Here is a 19,250-nt window from a genome sequence, read left to right on the forward strand (position 1 = left end):
CGGGAGGAGAAAGAGCCCGGCGGGGACCCCCCGGCTGCGCAGACTCCCCAGTAGCCGCCTCTCCCAGCCCCGCGGCCTGGGCCGTCAATCAAGCCTGCTCCGCCCCGTCTTTGGTTGTACAGACGGCCAATCAGAGCCAAGATCCGCAGCGATGAGCTCAGCCGGCTCGCTTCCCATTGGACGGCTATATTAAGAAAGTGGCCGGACTCTTTAAATAGCAGGCGCTAGGGCCGCAGCCCGCATCTGCCACCGCAGTTGGACCGTAGACGTCAGCAGTCCCGTAGGCGAGGTCTCTGAGAGACCCGGGAGGGAGGAGGGAGGAAGGGAGGAGAGGCCGTGTCCGCGCCCGCGCCGTTGCGCACAAAGCCTCCGACCCCAGGGCCGGGATCCGAGGAGCAGCCACCGCCCCGGGAGCAGCGCGGCGAGACGCTGGGCGCCCCCTATGCCCCCGCGCCCCCGCCGCCCCCGCCGCGGCAGCCGGAGCGCACCGAGAGGACGCGTCGCCGCGGAGCCCGGGTGCAGCTAGCGGCCCCCGTCCCCGGCGGCTCAGCCCCTGGTGAGCGGTGAGCGGCGATCGGGACGGCGGCGAGGCGTTTGCGGGCCCCCTCCTGCTGCCCGGGCCCGGCCCGCTCATGGCGGCCATCCGCAAGAAGCTGGTGGTGGTGGGCGATGGCGCGTGTGGCAAGACGTGCCTGCTGATCGTGTTCAGTAAGGACGAGTTCCCCGAAGTGTACGTGCCCACGGTCTTCGAGAACTACGTGGCCGACATCGAGGTGGATGGCAAGCAGGTGGAGCTGGCGCTGTGGGACACGGCTGGCCAGGAGGACTACGATCGCCTGCGACCGCTCTCCTACCCGGACACCGATGTCATCCTCATGTGCTTCTCGGTGGACAGCCCGGACTCGCTGGAGAACATCCCCGAGAAGTGGGTGCCGGAGGTGAAGCACTTCTGCCCCAACGTGCCCATCATCCTCGTGGCCAACAAGAAAGACCTGCGCAGCGACGAGCACGTCCGCACCGAGCTGGCCCGCATGAAGCAGGAGCCGGTGCGCACGGACGACGGCCGCGCCATGGCCGTGCGCATCCAAGCCTACGACTACCTCGAGTGCTCCGCCAAGACCAAGGAGGGCGTGCGCGAGGTGTTCGAGACGGCCACGCGCGCCGCGCTGCAGAAGCGCTACGGCTCCCAGAACGGCTGCATCAACTGTTGCAAGGTGCTATGAGGGTCTCGCCTGCCCCTCCGCCCCTGCCAGCGCGGCTCCCCCTCCCCGGCCCGCCCCCCCCCCCCCGCCCGCCACGAGCCGGCCGAGGAGGGGGGGAGAGGAGATCCACGGGCCCCTTTCCTCTCATGGACCCTCCACGGACTGCCTGGCATCTGCTGGCGGCTCTGGTTTGTCACGCCAAGAACTGGCCTGGGCATCGGGCGTCCCCTGTCCAGCGCCTGTCCAGCGTCTGTCTGTATGCGACGGAGCGGAGCCGCACAGGCCTGGGCGGCCCTCCACCCCAACCCCCCTCAGCCCCCCCCCCCCAGTGCCAAGAGGGTCCCTGAGCATCCTTGTCTGAAGAGCCAGGCCTCAGAATGTGTGACTGCGTGTAGGTTGGACTCCCCCGCCCCATCTTCACCCCCACCCCGGCCTCTGGTTCCCAGGGGGCACGTTGGGCTCCAGAGCGCGGCCGCGCCCCATCAGATGTCCACCCCATTACCAGCCAGTGCGATCTGTTCCTTGTCTGTAACATAGACCCTGGGAACTGCGGGAGGGGAGGGCTGGGGAGGACGGGGGTGGGGAGGGGTGTTACATAAATATAGATATAATTTTATTTTCGGAGGTAAGATGGTGTTATTTAATGGTGTGGTGAGCCAAGCGACTAGGGCCTTCCAGCGGCTCCAACGCAGGCTGGATTGGTGCCCATCCCAAGCATGAATTGGACTTGACCATCTTTCTGACCACTGGTGATATTTGCAACTGACTGGGGGCTGAGAGGAAGCAGCCTCTCGACACTGCGCCTCCTGAGGGCCAGCCCCCAGCGAACCCCTCCACCAGCCAGCGGCGGGAGGAGGGAGGGTGTGCTGTGGGGTTGTTTTTGCCATAAGCGAACTTTGTGCCTGTCCTACAAAGTGAAAAATTGTTCAGTCTAAGAAACTGATGTTCTTTGATTTATTTAAGGCTAAAACTTTTTTGTTGTTGTTGTTGAAAGAATTCTTTGCACAATTGTTTCATTGTTTGAGACTTAATGCACTTGTCATTTGCATAAGACAGTAGCATTCAGACCACACTTGTATGCTGTAACCTCATCGGACCTTTTTTTTTTTTGATGATGATGACTTTTAAAATTAGGAGAGGGGGAAGAAAAACCCTACTAATTTTTGCTTTGTTTTCTTGAAAAAAGTGGTAACACTGTTTTGTGATTTTTATCTGTGCAGAGTATGCACAGTATTTTGATAAAGGAAGGTAACACATATTGGGGCCTATTTAAAACTTTTCTTTTTCACAAGGCAATGTCTACAGCGATGTGAATTTTTCTGTGCATTTCTGTACAGAGAACAGACCCCCTCCCCCATTTCCTTTTCCCCTTCCCTTCCCAGTGGTACTTCTACTAAAATTGTTGTCTTGTTTTTTATTTTTTAAATAAACTGACAAATGACAAAGTGGTGAGCTTATGATGTTTACATAAAAGTTCTATAAGCTGTGTATACAGTTTTTTATGTAAAATATTAAAAACTATGATGATGACATTTATAAATGGCTCCTGTGGTTTAATAGTGTATAAAACACCCTTTGTGAATTTAGAACAAGGGAAAACTTCTACTCAGTAAGATTTTTTTTTCCCCCTAACAGTACGTAGCTCCATTTCTCCTGTAGTGAATATAAGAAATGAGGGTTGACATCCCTTTAGAGAGTGAGGCTTGGGGGACCCAGGATGACCAGATTGTTCCTTTCACATTCCCAGAGGAAGATAAGTGGGTTCCTTAAACTCTCAGCAAAACAAACATACACACACAAAACCCATCTTTGACATAATTGTGTCGATTAGTCCAAATAGGTGAGTTCAAAGATTTTGATAGTCTTCCCCATGCCTTGAACTGTGTCTTAAGTCTATTCTAGGACTTTGCTTGTCATTTGTACATCTTAAATTTAGAGTAACAGTTTATTATTTTGTAATCACTTGTATGGATTTCCTTCAAATTTTGGGATTAGACAATGCTGGGTAAGATTGTAGGTTATTAATATCTTGGGGGGGGGTGTAGGGAGGGCTAGAGTGTCTGAGTAGTGGTGGTGAGGGGAGGGAGACTTCAAGTAACCATCTAATTGTTAAACTTGCATCTGTAGAAGGAATCCTTAATGCTTTATTCTAAAGGCCACCTTGTAGACACAAGACATTTGAATGATGTTACTTAAAGTTGGCGCAGCCCCATTTTGGAATCTAGTCATGCAAGCTCTAATTTCAGACCCTGCCTTCTCAGAGGTACTCAGGTTGATTGGTACCTGGAGACCATAATAAAATCCTGCTTCAGGCAGGAGCTCCCAGAAGCTTTCACAGAAGGGCCTGCCAACCTCTCCCAGTTACCTAAGAAGTGTGGTTTTGTGTCTCTAATCAGCATATTCTGGATTTCTAGCACTTAGTTGTCACCCTCACCACCTCCCTCTTCCCCCAGCCACAAGGCCCAGGCAGAGAGGAGAGGTCTCTTTTGAAGTTGTTTGCTTCAAAGCCTCAGCTTCTATTTCCTTGTCTTCCTTCAGACTCTGAAGAGCTTTTGTGAGTGTAGAAAACCTGGTCAGAAGTGACCTCTTACCCACTTAAACATGCAGTAACAAGACTGGAGCTGAGCAGGGCTGGGCACATTGGCCAACAGAGGGGGATTGTTTGGGCTCCACCAGGAGAGAAAGCAAAGCCTATCCAGTCTGGCTGCTGCTCCCTCCTTGCCCTTGGCTTCACTCACCTCCACCCCACAGCCTGCTTTCATATTTATTTTAAAGACAAAACCCCATTGAAAATAGAATGTTTACTTGCAGGTTTCAGAGCTAGCAAATCTCTCTGTACCAGGCAGTGTGGGATTGTGTGTGTGTGTGTGTGTGTGTGTGTGTGTGTGTGTGTGTGTGTGTGTGTGTGTGTGTGTGTGCGCGCGCGTGTGTAGGGGAGAAACTCAGGCTTGGGCGGAATGCCTAGAACTCAGCTCTGTCACTAGCCATCCACTTGGAGACCCAACCAGCTGAGAGGTGCTTCTGTGGGTTTTCAGTCAGCTCAAAACTGCCTACTATCTATTGCTGGCTTTTTCCTTTTTTTGGGATTGATGTATACCCAGAGGATGCATGACAGCCTGAGTTAAGCTTTTTTTTTATTAAAAAAAAAATTTAAGCATGACATTTAATAATTTTTCTTTCTGAAACCCACTCTTCTTGCTACATTAGGATCCAAGAGAAAAATATAAAAATGAATTGCTGTAGGCTGGAAAATGAATTAGGAAAAAAAGAGCTAAAACATCTGGTGTTACTGTTAGGATATGAAAATTCATTTTGCACATTTAAAACGAATGTGTTGAGTTCATTTAATTGCCGGTAGAACTGTTTCTTGGAAAATAGTGGAGAGTTTATTGATCCTGGACATCTTACAGAAGGGGCATAGTCTTAGGTTCTCTTTTAATGTCCAGGTTGTATTTCTTTCCTTTTTTTTTTTTTTTTAAGTAGAATTAAAGTTGGTTTTTAAGACTTAAGTGTGCAGAAGCGGGGCTGTGGCTCAACTGGCAGAGTGCTAGCCTTGAGCAGAAGCCTAGGGACAGACCTCAGAACTTGAGTTCAAGCCCCAGGACCAGCATACATGCATGTGCATGCCTGCACACACACATACACAACTTAAGTGTGATCAGAATCATATAGAGAGGGGCTGAGAGCCCCAAAGTTTCTGATTCAGTATGCCTGAGTTGGAGGTTGGGGATTACAAATTCTAACAAGGTCCTAAGCAATGTTGATGCTGCTGGGTTGGGGAGTATACTTTGAGAATGACTGGCTTAAAATAAGGGAGCCTTCCTGTCAATGTGTAGAGGAAGGAGGTGATTTCCATAGTGAACTAAATTGGATTCTTCTGATTTCTGATGCTGTCTCTTATAACATTTCCTTACTGAGCTTTCTTTCTAGGCTAAAACCCAAATCTTCCCCTCTCCCTGTTCTTGTGCAAAAAGGGGTTGAATCCTATGTGAGTTTTGTGTAATTACAATAAAAATATCTGAGGAAAACAACTTAAAGGGAGAAGGTAGTTATTTTGGCTCACAGTTTCAGAGAGCTCTTCCATGGTTGCTTGGCTTCATGTGCTCAGACAGAACATCATAGCCATGGAAGTGTGTGGCAGAGGCTGCTCACCTTATGGCAGACAGGAAGCAGAGAGCCAGGCATAGCCTTCAAAGTCACCTCCTCAGTGACTTTCTTCCTGCAGCTAGGCCCTACTCTATAAAACAGCAAAACTAGCTAGAAATGAACTGCTCAATGCATGAACCTGCGGGGAACATTTCATATTCAAACCACAAGAAATGCTCTTTTAGAGGTTTTTCCTCCTTTCTCAGATTCAGCATGCAACAGCACTCTGGAGTTCATTCAGTATCAGCCTTTACTTTGTCAGCTCAGAAGAGATGGGGATACAGAAACAACAAGACACAGTCTTTGCTCTCTAGGAGCTTGGTGGGTCCAGTCCCTGGCAGGAATATGCTCATCAAGCCTGAACCTAGCATGCAGGGACGTTAGGGCAAGTATCAGGGAGGCATTTGAGCTGAGTTGTAAAGCAGGAATGCGGGATGTGTAGATGGAAGTAATATCGAGGAGAGGGAGTGATTGATAATTAAGCCGTTAACACATTGATGGTGTGTGTCCACTTTTTATTATTGTAGGGCTTGGCCTCTGGGGAATAAAGCTCTTTTGAGTGAGCTTTCTGTGCTTTATCCCTTTTGGTCTTTCCTTCCTTCCTTCCTTCCTTCCTTCCTTCCTTCCTTCCTTCCTTCCTTCCTTCCTTCCTTCTTCCTTCCTTCCTTCCTTCTTCCTTCCTTCCTTCCTTCTTCCTTCCTTCCTTCCTTCTTCCTTCCTTCCTTCCATCCTTTCTCTCTCTTCCTTCCTTCTCTCTTTCTTTCTTTCTTCTTTTCTTTTTGTGCTGGTCCTGAGGCTTAAACTCTGAGCTTTTTGGTTCAAAACTAGTGCTCTCTCATTTGAGACACAGCTCCACTTCCAGCTTTTTGATGGTTAATTGGAGATAAAGAGTTTCATGGACTTTCCTGCCTGGGCTGGCTTCAGATTTCAGTCTCCTGAGTAGCTAGGATTATAGGTATGAGCTCCCAGATACCAGCTCTATTCCTCAATCATGAAAAAGAATATTTACCCAGCCAAGGAAAACACAGCTTCTCTCCTCTCCCATCCACAGCCCAGTGTGCATCTACCCTGGCAGGCCAGGAGAGAAGGTGGGTGATGATGGTTTCATTGTTTTCTCTGGGCCTGTTGGGACTGTGGGACACAAAGGCTACCTCTGTGATCACGGTGCTCCTGGGAGACCTATACTTGGGCTCAAAGAGGCTGTGAGACCACAAAGAGACCTTGTGTCAGAGGTTGTTAAATCCTTACCAAACTGCTAGGTCTGTTTTCTGGCTGGAGGGAGAGCCTGAAACTGACTGACCCTCTAGCTCTCAGCAGCCCATTTTCTGGCCTAGGAGATAGAGGCCTAAAGGCTCGAGTCAGTTCTTCCTATTTATTCTCTCAAGAAGAAAGAATGGACTAGAAAGAAAGAAACTTCTAGTGCTCTGCTTGGAGCTTGGGGTACAGTCAATGCACAGGCATCATCTCTCCCCTCAAAGAGATTTAAGTCTAGTAGTATATCCAAAACAAGTGATAATAGTGGCCAACGTTGATGGAACATGTGCATAGCATGGCTCTCAGCCATTTGTCTTGTTATTTTATTTAAGCCTTATGTTGGTTATATATTGCTGCACAACACATTATGCCAGAACTCAGTAGCTTATAATGGTATGGACTACCTCACATTTTCTGTAAATCAGGAATTCAAGCACAGTTTAGCTAAGTCTTCTGGCCTAGAGTTTCTTTTAATGCTAAAATCAAGTATTGGCTAGGTTGGATTTATCTGAAGGCTTACCTGGGGAAGTATCTGCTTCCAAACCCAACGATGTGGCTCCTGGCAGAATTCAATGTCTCTGTGTCTAAGGCTGTCCTGGGATTTCTTGCCATATGGTCTCTCCAGAGTGTAGCTCAAAACAACACATCAGAGACAGGGGCTATGGCTGTATGGTGGTGATATAGAAATTACAGTCTTCTACAGCCTAACAGTGGGCGTGATAGTCCATCATGTTGCTGTCTTCTGTTTATTAGAAGCAAGTGACTAGGTCCAGCCCACACTAACTGAGAGGGAATTATGCATGGGCATGCATACAAGAACGTGGGCTCATTAGAAACCTTTATTAAGAGCAGTCAACCACAATCTGTCTAACAACTTAGAGGCATGTGCACTCTCCTCATTTTGCTGATGAGGAAATCGATCCAAGCAAAGGTTAGCAATATGTTTGCACTCACCCAAATCCTTAAGAATTGAACTCAGGCAGTCTGGCATCAGGACAATCCTGTGGGATAATTATTTGAGAAAGAGCAGCTTGACTGCCATGTGAAGGATGAATTGGAGTGGTGGTGGGGACCAGAAGCAGGAAGATCAGTGAGGGAGATGTTACCCTGGTTGGGTAGAGATGACAGAGTATGGACTAAGTCATGGACATGGAGAGGATGTAACAGGTAGAAAGCATCATTGTGGTCAGGATTCTGGCCTGGGTGTCTTTGAAGATGTCAATACTATTAAAAGAAGAATAAGAAAATGTGGGTTTGGTCATGCATCCCTACATCCCAGCATTTGGGGGATGGAGGCAGGAAGATCATGCATTAGAGGCCAGTTTGAATTATATACTAAGTTCAATGGCATCTGGACTGATGGAGGCACTAGGCAGGGATGGATAGGAACTCAGGGAAGAGAGTTTTCCATTTGCCTGGTTCATCAGGGAAGATATCATAGGAGACATGGCATGTTGACTGAGCTACATAGTGACATCTTATTTCAAAAAACCCAGGGCCGAATCTAGTCCCAGTGGCTCATGCCTGTAATCCTAGATATCAAGAAGCTGGATCTGAGGATCAAGGTTCAAAGCCAGCTCTGGGAAGAAAAGTCTGTGAGAATCCAATTAACCACCAAAAAGCTGGAAGTGAAGATGTGGCTCAAGTGCTGGAGTGCTAGCTTTGAGCAAAAAAGCTCAGGGACACACCTGAGTTCAAACCCCAGTACTGATACAAAAACAAACAAGCCAAAAACCAAGAGTTGGAGAAATAGAGTTCTTTCTTAGCAGCCAGAAGGTGCTGGAGTCAATGCTCAGTACTGAAAAAAAGGTGAGTTTGGTTTTGTAATATGAAGTGCTCTATTTCTGAAAGTGATCACTGCTTTTTTTTTTTTTTAACCTCTTCTACCACCATCTTATTTGCTGCACAGAGTTTAGACTATTGTGCCTATGTGAAAGATCACAGTCTATATGAAAAAGGGCAATCTTCCCAAAGAGAGAAGGGATTAGAAGACCAACCTTCTTGGGAGAGGAATTATGGTCTTAGAAAGTAGCCCTTAGGGGGCTGGGAAGGTGGCTCAGCAGTAGAGTGCTTGCTTTGCATGCATGGGGCCCTGGGTTCGATTCCTCAGCACCATATAAGCAGAAAAAAAGCCAGAAGTGGCACTGTGGCTCAAGTGGTAGAGCGCTAGCCTTGAACTGAAGAGCTGAGGGACAGCGCCCAGGCCCCTAGTTCAGGCCCCACAACCGAAAAAAAAAAAAAAGTGGACATTAGGTAGCAGGGAAAGGAGGTGCCTTCACCTCTCTGAGAATACATTCTAGATATGTGGAAGGTATTGCTGGGTGTTGAGGTATGGAGGGGAGACAGATTCTGATCTAAGTGCTTACCAGATCAAGATGAGAGTTCCCATGCAGGTCATCTAGGCCAGTGGACTCTGGAAGAAATCATATCCAGCAGCTAACTGCAGGTTATACCTGGTGCCTAATAGTTCTCTTGGAACCTTCAATAAAAATTTTCTGAGCACTCCAGCCTGGTGTTAGCATTGATGTTTAGATGTAAGGGCAGAACATTCTTCATGGCTAGGCAGGTGGGAAAGGAGAGCAGTATTTTTCTTGGAGCTTCTGCCATGTTAATTTTACCTGAGAACAGAGTGAACATCCTAAGCAGGCAGCCACTCTCTTTTTTGCCGGTTGTGGGGCTTGAACTCAAGGCCTGGGAGCTGTCTTTGAGTTCTTTTGCTCAAGGCTAGTGCTCTACTACTTTGAGCCACAGCTCTACTTCTGAATCCACTCTCAAGTCAGAGTCATGATTGTGTTTCTCAACTTTCCTCTCACATGGAGATTGTTTTGCTTGTTGCTAACCACCAGTCAGGATGCCCTTGTGACATTGGCCCAGTTGGATAGATTTCCAGGGCAGCTGAGGAGAGAGGGAGACTTCAAGGCACAGGTAGCAATGGAAGTCTTAGCAAGCAATGTGATGGTCCAGTAGAGTAAGGAGTGAGAAGAGCCAGACTGGAAGCTAGAGTTCAAGTTCCATGGCCAGAGTGGAAGTCATGTCCGCTCATTTACTGTAGTGTGTCTATGCTCAGTACAGGCCTTGACATCTACTAGAATTTCCGTGAATACTAGTTGGACAAATGCATTAATTACAAAAGGACAGAAATTTAGGAAATGCCTACTTCTAAGAAGAAATGGCAAAGAAATGCCATTGTCTCATAGACAATGAGAGAAAGATGAGTTAAACAGTAGATGAGCTTGCCAGGCACTGGTGACTCATGCCTGTAATCCTAGCTACTCAGGAGGCTGAGATCTGAGGATGACAGTTCAAAGCCAGCCCAGGCAGCAAAGTCCATGAGACTGTTACCTCCAATAAACTACAAAAAAAAAAAAAAGACAAAAGCTGAACTGTGGCTCAAGTGGTTGAGCACTAGCCTTGAGCAAAAGAAGTTTAGGGATGGCTCCCAGGCCTTGACTCCAAGCCCCAGGACTAGCATACACACAAATAAAGGATGGAAGGGCTATGTGGAGGACTCTTTCAGTTAAGAATATTTTCCTCCTATTAAGTTCCTATTGTTTTCATCATATGGTACTAGAGACCAAACCTATGACTTTGCACCTACTAAGCACATGCTATACCACTAAGCTAAATCTCAAGACCAAGGAAGTTCTCTCCCAAGGCCAGTACCAAAAGAGAAAGGTTTTTTCTGTATCTCACCCCTAGCAACAGTGCTCAGTGCACTCAACTCAACAAGGTTGCTGGGGAAACAGTTTTGGTGACCCTGTATGAACAAATAGTAGCAATGCAATGCTATTTCCAGGGAGGAAGGCCACCCCCAACAGGACCACCTGGGTGGCTAGATGTGCTCAGCGGCTGTCAATGTGGGCTGATTTAGAGTGTCAAAGGAAGCTGGATGAAGATTAGGATTCTCAGTTGAACCTTGGCAAGACCAGCTTATGATTACTATTAGTTTTCTTTGAGAAATCATTATCTATAAGTATAGCTCCCGGGGCTGTGGAAGCAGGCCCTGGGCTTTTATAACTCTGTATTATCTCTGTTCTCTGCCTGTCATTTGGAATTATTTTTCTTTTGTCTTCAACCCTGAAAAGGGAAGAAAGAAGTCAAGGTTCTCATCCCTTTATGAGTGATGCCATTTTATTCCAGAGCTTGTTTGACCTTGGATAAACAATTAAAGCTTTCGAGAGGTACCTAAAAGGAATGCAAGGATGCCTTTGCCATTTAACGGTAGAAAAGTTTTATACTCTGAGAGTATAAAAAGTATAATTTATATGAGTGCTAAAAAAATCACTTATAAAATTATACACTCTTCCATCATGACCGAATATGGGAAACTCAGATATATGGTCACTAACCAAGCAGAATCTGTAAATGGGAAGATCCATTCCTCTTCCTTTTGATTGCACAATCTTGTAGCTCCAAATTTCCTCCAAGGATGTCTAGAACTGTGGGCTAAATGGAGATCCAGACTAAATACACAAGATAGTACCAATATACATTAGCCGGGCTGGAGTTTTTTGAGGTGGAGTTAGCTGTGCCAGGCAGATATCTTCAAAGGCTTAATTTTTTTGGCTAATAGTAGTACATTGTACCTTATGTAGCTTGTTGCCTGCCAAATCTACAAGAATAAGGAACAACAAAATGCAATAAATGTATAAACAACTCTAAAGGGAAAAGTGCAAACTGGACTCAGAAATCCAAGAGTGTCCCCACCTCCCATAAGCTGAGATGATTGACCCCTTTCCATGACATAGTGACCTACTGGTGAGACTGTTCACCAGTAAACCGAGACAATTCAGAATGCCCAGATACCCATGAAGGGATGAAGAGAATCCCCTGGGGGCAGTGGCAACGGGCACTGTTACAGCATTCCCCATAGGATCTGTGTAACTTTCTCATCCTCAGCTCTAAGTTCATTCAGTTTCCTGGGGGCCTTGAGGAAAAAAGCAAACAAGTGGGGGCAGAAAGGGGGGTATCTACCATCCTCTGACATCACGTCCACCCACTGCACTGCTCCATCTTCCATAGGAAACAGGAAGGTCAAAGGTCACAGGCAAAAGGCCTGCTCTCCATCACTATCTGTATACTGTTGGTTAATTATGTTAAGCCTCTACTATCTTAGGTTCTTTTTGTTGTTGTTGGTGGTGGTTGTGGGACTTGAACTCTGGGCCTGGGGCACTGTCCTTCAGCTCTTCAGCTCAAGGCGAGCGCTCTACTACTTGAACCACAGTGCCACTTCTGTTTTTCTGGTGGTTATTGGAGATCAGAGTCTCACAGACTTTCCTGCCTGGGCTGGCTTTGAACTGAGATCCTCAGATCTCAGTCTCCTAAGTAGCTAGGATTACAGGCGTGAGCCACCAGCTCCTGGCTTTAGGTTCTTATAAAAGAATTCCAAAAATTAAACACAATCAAGACAAGTACTTGGCATGGTGCCTAGCTCATTCTAAGTCCTTAATAAAACTTGATTCCCTTCCCCTTGAGTGGACTCACCTGAGCACCTTAAGCTCAAAGTAAAAGCAGAAGGAATTTTGTTGAATACGTGGCTGTATAAAAATGAGAATTCTCTTATTTAGAGAGGACTTTTTAAACCATAAGCTGCAGGATATCATGGCATCTGGTTCAGGTGCTGGCACACAATAAGTGTTTAGTAACCGCTAACACTCACCAAATTGTGCCTTGAGTTCAGAGGGCCTTGGATATACCAGAGACTTTAGGAATTGTCTAGGATGAGTTTGGCAGGTTACTCTGAGGGGCAGTGCTTATTACTGAGGCCTCAGAGGAAGTGAGGGGTAGAGAGAGTAAGGGGACCAGCGAGCTTTCTTCCTAGAAGCATGGTGTTCTGCAATTCTCAGCAATCTGGACCATCCCAATAATGAGGACCAGGCCGGCCAGGGGCACCTGATGTTGGAGAACATGCCTGCCTGACATGTCCAAAGATGGATGGAGAGTGTGTTCTTATCCAGGTGAAATAAACACTGGGGAAAAAATCCTGACCACTACTAAGTGGTCAAGAAGTACATGTTTAAAATGTCTGCCCAGTGGTCCTGTGTGTACAAGACCCAGACTTATGAGGCTCAGATTTAGTGGCTGCATTTATAATCCAAGCAAGTCTCTGCAGAGAGGCCTAGGCAGCCCAGCAAAATCATCAAACTCCACCACAAAACTGGAGAAAGAAGTGAGGAGACTCGGTCATCTGATTTCACAGTGTCTGTGAGAATCAGAGCCCACGGCTTAATTTCGGCAGCTCACCAAACCTACCGCAAGTAAGCTGGTAATCACTTTAAGTCTGGACAAACTGGTTCTCCTGGCAAGGATGTATTAGCAGAGCTTAATTAGACTACTGCATGGCTAGACTGGAGGCGAGGCCTTTTGTTCAGAGCTGGCTTCAATTTTTCTTTTCTTTGTTTTTATTCTCACCAAGGGCTAAAGCAGAGTGTATAGGGGAAAAACTTTACTCAAAGTCAATCCTTCATGTTCACTATCCACACAGATTCAGCTGTTTCTAAAAAGTGATCTTGACCTTGAGTTCTTGGTAATGTTTGACCTTTGACAGGATCAGGGCAGTATCTTGGGGCAGGGGTAGTCACAGAATGGCGACTTTGCTGTTCCTGTTTCATTTTAGCAGGCATTCCCCCCCCCCCCCCCAAGTGACTTTGGGGGTAAACTCCTGAATCAATTCAGCTGTGTCAAATTCCAAGGACTCAGGAATCTGGGCCAAATCTTGGGATCTGTAGCCTGATGATCTCCAGGCCTGGGAGATTGTGCTCTGGTGGTCAGTGGTGGGGGGTGAGGTTGATCGGTCAGTCATTGTGTTTGGAAGACCAAGTCTGGTTTCAGAGCCTGGGCTGGACAGAGGCATCTGAGATGGATCTCTGAGCTAGCCTTTGACTCATCCTCTTCCAATCACACTCCGACTTGCCAAGCCCCTCCTCCTCTACTAGGCCAAGAGTTAAAATGCCACTTGAGTTTAAGGAGACAGGGTTGGGATCAGGTAGATCCAAACTTCTTTTGGAGTTGGTGCAGCCATGACAGAACTAGAAGTCAGGTTGGGACCACCAAGAATGAGCTCAGACTCTAATTAAACAAATATATATAGTTGTGGCTCCTTCCGAGGGAAAAACAGTCTGAATATCTATACAAAGAATTCCATTCAACTGCCATCTGCACTTCAAGGCCCTGATAATCAGGAGAGCTCCTGCTGCCAGTCATCAGTACCATGACCTTCCCAAGTGTTTGAGGGGCAGCTAGATTTCGTGAGTAGGCAGGTTCAGGGCTAGAACAGCAGGAAGGCTCAGAGCATGCAGTCAAAAGGCACCTATGTACTCTCTCCCTATACAGTCTTCGACGTTTCAAGAGATAAAACCCATCTTGGCTTGCTCTCCTTAGCTTCTGGTATTCTGGTGGAAGAGGAAGACATGAAGATAACCCTCCCTTACCTGATTCCTGAAGTGAAGATCTTAAATCAACCCTGTCTCTCTTTTGTGTTTCTCTTAACTGAGTTTCCCAGTTTCCTATAGCAAGGCTTGCAGGAATGGAGAGATTACCCCAGGCTGCTTGGTGAATCTACTTACTATGTCTGAGACTTGGGTGAGCAGTGCAGACAGAGCTCACTGCCAATCTCTGCTCAGCTGAGCACTCTTTCTGGTAAAGCCTCCTTCAACATGGTAATATCAGTAAAAAAAAATGGGCATGGCTACCTTAAAAAGAATCTTATAAGCTAGGCACTGGTGGCTCATGCCTATCATATTAGCTACTCAGGAGGCTGAGATCTGAGGATCAAGGTCTAAAGCCAGCCTGGGAAAACAAATGTGAAAGACTTTTACCTCCATTTAATTAGTAAAAAGCTGGGATTGGAGGCATGGCCCAAGTGGTAGAATGTCAGCTGTGAGAAAAAAAAAAAGCTGAGAAAGAGCTTGAGGCTTTGAGTTCACACTTAGTATTGGCACAAAGAGGAAGAAGAAGGAGGAGGTGGAAGAAGAAGAAGAGGGGAAGGAGAAGGAGAAGGAACAGGAGAAAGATGGGAGGAATCTTGCAGTATTTTTTTTTCCCTTTGGGAATAAACACGGAGAGAGCAAAAGTCTCCCAGTTCTCATTGGTAGTGGCTGCTTCTCCGCCTTTGGGGCCTAGGGACAAAGCTGACTTCCTATTGGGAGCTGCCCTTGCTTTCTCAAGTTGGCATACAGTTGTCTTAGTTCATTTTCTATTGTTGATAACACAGCAATACAGGCTGGGTCAATTATAAAGAAAAGGGATTTATTTTTGCTCTTGTTTTGGGAGTTACGATCAACAGTCTGCATTTGACCATGACTTTCTTGCAAAGTCCCAAGGTGGTGCAGGGTATCACACAGCAAGAGCCCGAGAGAGAGAGTGTGTGTGTGTGTGTGTGTGCGCGCGCGCGTGTGCATGCACACACCTTCTGGGTTCTCTTTCTCTTCTTACAAAGCCATCATTAATTTAATCATAAGGTTTCATCCAGGTGACCTTATCTAATCCTAATTACTTCCTAAAGGCTCCACCTCTAAGCACCATAGCTGAATTAAATTTTTTCACCTTCTTGATACTTCACAATGGGGATTAAATTTCAATACATGATCTCTCTGGAGATCTTTAAGTCACATCCAAACAAAAGCACGAGTTCTAGGCTTTGTGTTCTTCAACACCTTAATGTAGTGATTATCCATTATATTTCAGAAGCCATTCACTGGATTGTGAGCCTCAGAAGGTACAGACTGTGTCCAGCGTGCTGGTGGGGCCTGAATGGATAAGTTGACCAGGCAAGGCTGTGTGGGCCTCAAAGATAAAATCCACAAGGGAAGCCGGGCGCCGGTGGCTCACGCCTGTAACCCTAGCTACTCAGGAGGCTGAGATCTGAGGACTGAGGTTCAAAGCCAGCCGGGGCAGTGAAGTCTGTGAAACTCTTATCTCCAATAAACCGCTAGAAAAAAAAACAAAAAACGGAAGTGGCACTGTGGCTCAAGCATAGAGTGCTTGCCTTGAGCTGAAGAGTGCAGGGACAGCGCCCAAGCCCAGAGTTCAAGCCCCACGACTGACCAAAAAAAAAAAAAATCCACAAGGGAAGCTCAAGAAGCAGATTTCCACTTGAAAGTGGAGAGAATATTGTTGCAGTCATAATATTCCAAAAGGCCCTAAGTCAAAGGTCATGAGCTTCCTGTCATTGAACATCTTCATGCCACAGCAGATCTAAGATGCTATGCAGAGGTTTAAGTATCAGACAGGCAAGACCCTCAAGATAAGACTTGCAGGTGCTCCAGGAGCTAGAGAAGGGAGAAGGGGAAGAGCCTGGAACTCTCCAGGACACACTCCCTGGAGAGACAATCCCAAATTTCGTTCTTACCAAGACCTCAAAGCAGACATCTGTTTGTCATCTGCTTTTTCTGACCTCCTCTGTCTCGTTTTTCTGCTCAAAATACATTATTCCTTCCTCCCCAGTCCTCTTTAGAAGTCATTCATCAATTATGTGTCTCCCATCGACAATGGGACCTCCTGTGGTACAGTTAATGTGTTTACAGTCATTTCTCTCTCTAGGATCTAGACCTGGACCTGGTACAAGTGTTAAGGAAACATTTGTTGCATGGTGAACTAAAGAGGACCTTTTATATAAGACAAAGAGCTTAAGGCTTTGTTGTACCATATGTGAAAAAAATCACAAGAACAATTTAGTAATAAATTCTATAACTCCCTGGGGATAGATTCATGGAGGAGCCAACTCCAAGTCTCCTCGCCCATGAGCTATTTCTGAAAGGTTTGGGGAGAAGGACAGAAGAAAGACACTCCAGTCAAATGGCTTGAATATAAATGTCACCTGGGCCTGGCCTTCCTTCAGTGTTAAATCCTGTGAGCCTTGAAGAGTACCTGGCTTGATGCAAGTGGTTGGGGAAGGGAAGTACTTTCCTTTTTGTGGTTTTCTTCCATCCATCCTTCCTTCTTTCCTTCCTCCCTCTCTCTTTCTCCCTCTTCCTCTTCCTCCTCCTCATCTCTTCCTCTTCCTTCTCCTCCTCCACCTCCTCTTCCTTCTCTTTTAAAGCAAATTACAAATGATATTCATGATTAACTTGCCTTCAAACTCCATAGGGCCAGCTTCCTAGGCATGTGGTTAGAAGCTCTGTACTTATTTAAACTAAATGCTCCTGCCATCTTGAAATTCTTAATCATTTTTTTAAACAAAGAATCTTCTATTATTATCTTTCACTGGATCAAAAGTTATATATCTAGGTTGTATGTGTGCATGCATGTGTGTTCCCTTTAGGGCTCGAACTCTGGGCTGGAACACTGTTCCTGAGCTCTTATGCTCAAGGCTAGTGCCCGCCACTTGAACCACAGTTCTACTTGTGGCTTTTTTGGTGGTTATTTGGAGGTAAGAGTCTTACAGACTTTTCTGCCTGGGGTGGCTTCAAACAGTGGTCCTCAGATTTTATTCTCCGGAGTAGCTAGGATTACAGGTGTAAGCCATAGGTGCCCAGGGTTATATCCAGTTTTGTCCCCAGAAGTGAGCAGTGTCAATCCAAGTGGGGGCCATTGGACAGACAGACTGAATTCTGGGCAGAGCCGTGGGTGGTTTACAAGGACAGTTGGGCCCTTATTCAGGATTTGTGGTGCTGTCTCCCCTTTTCTGCTTGGCTGGAATCTGCAGCTGCTTCTGTTGCTTGGTACCAACTGACCTAAAGTGACTTGGGGAGTGGTGGGGAGCCAGCCATGGCGTCACCTGGCATATCCCTGCTCTGCTGCGATTACTGGCAGGGAAGGGCTCTCTTGACCAGTTGGGCATTGTCGCAGTATGCTTTGTAAATAGTGGCCTCCCAATATGGATCTCCCAGGATCTCTCTGCTCGGTCCTCTAAAAGAACAAGAGGTGTTTTTTTTGGCTTGGCCGGTGGATCTAAGTGTCTCCTCCGAGTCCCTTTGGCTGGAGCCAGCCATTTCCCAGCTCATTAGGTCCAAATGGAAGGAATCTTCTTTGTCAGGGTAATTTTACTGACAAGGGCGTCTTGTTAAGGTGGGGATGATTTTTCTCAAGAACTCTCAGGCTGGACTGAGGCTATCCTGCAGGATCAAAGCTCTGTTTATCTCTGTTAAGGAGAACAAAGTCTCCCTGCTCACCTGGAAGCTGATGCTAGGGTTTGGAAGGGCTATCGTTCCAATCAGGAATTTACACCTGCCACATGCCTAATACGATAGACTGGTCAATGGTAAAGTCACATTCCACCTTTACTGTCTTCAGGACACAGAGGTAGGTGGCTTGGTTTTGGAAACCAAAGCCTTGAAGGCCACCTTGGCCTTGAAATCACCTGTATACTGGCCCACTATAATGGGGCTTGAACTCAGGGCCTGGAGTTCTCACTTGGCTTTTTGGCTCAGAGCTGGTGCTCTACCACTCAAGCCACACCTCTACTTCTGGCTTCTTGCTGGTTAATTGGCGTAATAGACTCATGGACTTTCCTGCCTGGGATGGCTGAGATCTTAGCTTTGCAAGTAGCTAGGATTACAGGCATGAGCCACCAGTGCCTGGTGTTTAAGATAATTACTAACTAAATATTCATTTGGATCAAAGATCTAAGAAGAAACTGGAACAGAGTCTGACATATTTTCAGGATATTGGCAGTGCTACCTCAGTAGCTTGTGTGACTTTTTTTTTTGCTCCTTTATTTTGCCATTCATTTATCAACTCTTTAATGAGTAACTACCTTATGTCAAGCCCTGTGCTCAGAACTAGGAATACCAAGTAGAATCAGATATAGTTTGTGACTCAAAGGCAACATGCACTAGAGTATGTTTGTGTTTGTGCTGTCCGCGCATGCACTGAGCAAAACAGATGCTTCCTCGGTGTCCTCTACAAGAGATCAGTTGGCCTTTGTGTCAGCACTCTTGTTAGGAAGACTGCTTGAGAGCTCTGGTCTAGTGGCTTTGGAAGTCTTGAGTTAACAGTTCTGGCATTCCATCAAGCAGGGTGTTTTCTTTCTTTCTTTTTTTTCTTCAAGGAAGAGCTGTGGTTGATTCACAGGGCACAAACACATTGTCTACCTCGCTGTTGAAGGAACTGAAGTCAAGACCAAATACTAGCAGTGCAAAGTTGCACACACACACACACACAAAACACATGCACACACAGACTCCTAGTCAGTTTAAGAGCCCAAGATGTCCCTTCTTTTTATCCCTGAGCTTTTTTTTTGCTCAAGGATAGCACTCTACCATTTGAGCCACGGCTCTACTTACAGCATTTTTGGTAGTTAATTGGAAATAAGAGTCTCATGATCTTTTCTTCCCAGACTGGCTTTGAACTGTGAGTCTCAGAGCTCAGCCTTCTGAGAAGCTAGAATTAAAGGTGTGAGCCACTGATGCCCAATAGGATGTCACTTCTAAATTATAAGATCCTTATTTGCCAAGTGAGGAAACAGGCTCAGAGCCTGCTCGCCATCTGCTTAAATACCCTAATTCAATGGATTCTTTAAACTATCTCAACTTTCAGTTGGTTTTTTTACAGAAAGATGGAGAGAAGTTTCTCATTGACTGATTTCATTAGTAGTGCTACTGGTTCTAAGATAAAGCATCTTGGAAGCCAGGGTCCAGTGGCTCCGCCTGTAATCTTAGCTACTGAAGAGGCTGAGATCTGAGGATTATGGTTTGAAGCCAGCCAGGG

The 19,250-nt window shown here is 46.5% G+C and overlaps 1 protein-coding gene across 1 annotated transcript; it reads left to right on the forward strand.

Annotated features, from left to right (window-relative positions):
• Positions 1-255: 255 nt before the first annotated feature.
• Rhob (ras homolog family member B) lies at positions 256-2,738 on the forward strand. The gene has a single exon (XM_042680782.1). The coding sequence runs from the start codon at positions 633-635 to the stop codon at positions 1,221-1,223; it is 591 nt and encodes a 196-aa protein (XP_042536716.1). The 5' UTR covers positions 256-632; the 3' UTR covers positions 1,224-2,738.
• Positions 2,739-19,250: the final 16,512 nt, after the last annotated feature.

Source organism: Dipodomys spectabilis, unplaced genomic scaffold, assembly GCF_019054845.1.
Source record: "Dipodomys spectabilis isolate Male_0828 unplaced genomic scaffold, ASM1905484v1 ptg000066l, whole genome shotgun sequence".
Taxonomy (NCBI): domain Eukaryota; kingdom Metazoa; phylum Chordata; class Mammalia; order Rodentia; family Heteromyidae; genus Dipodomys; species Dipodomys spectabilis.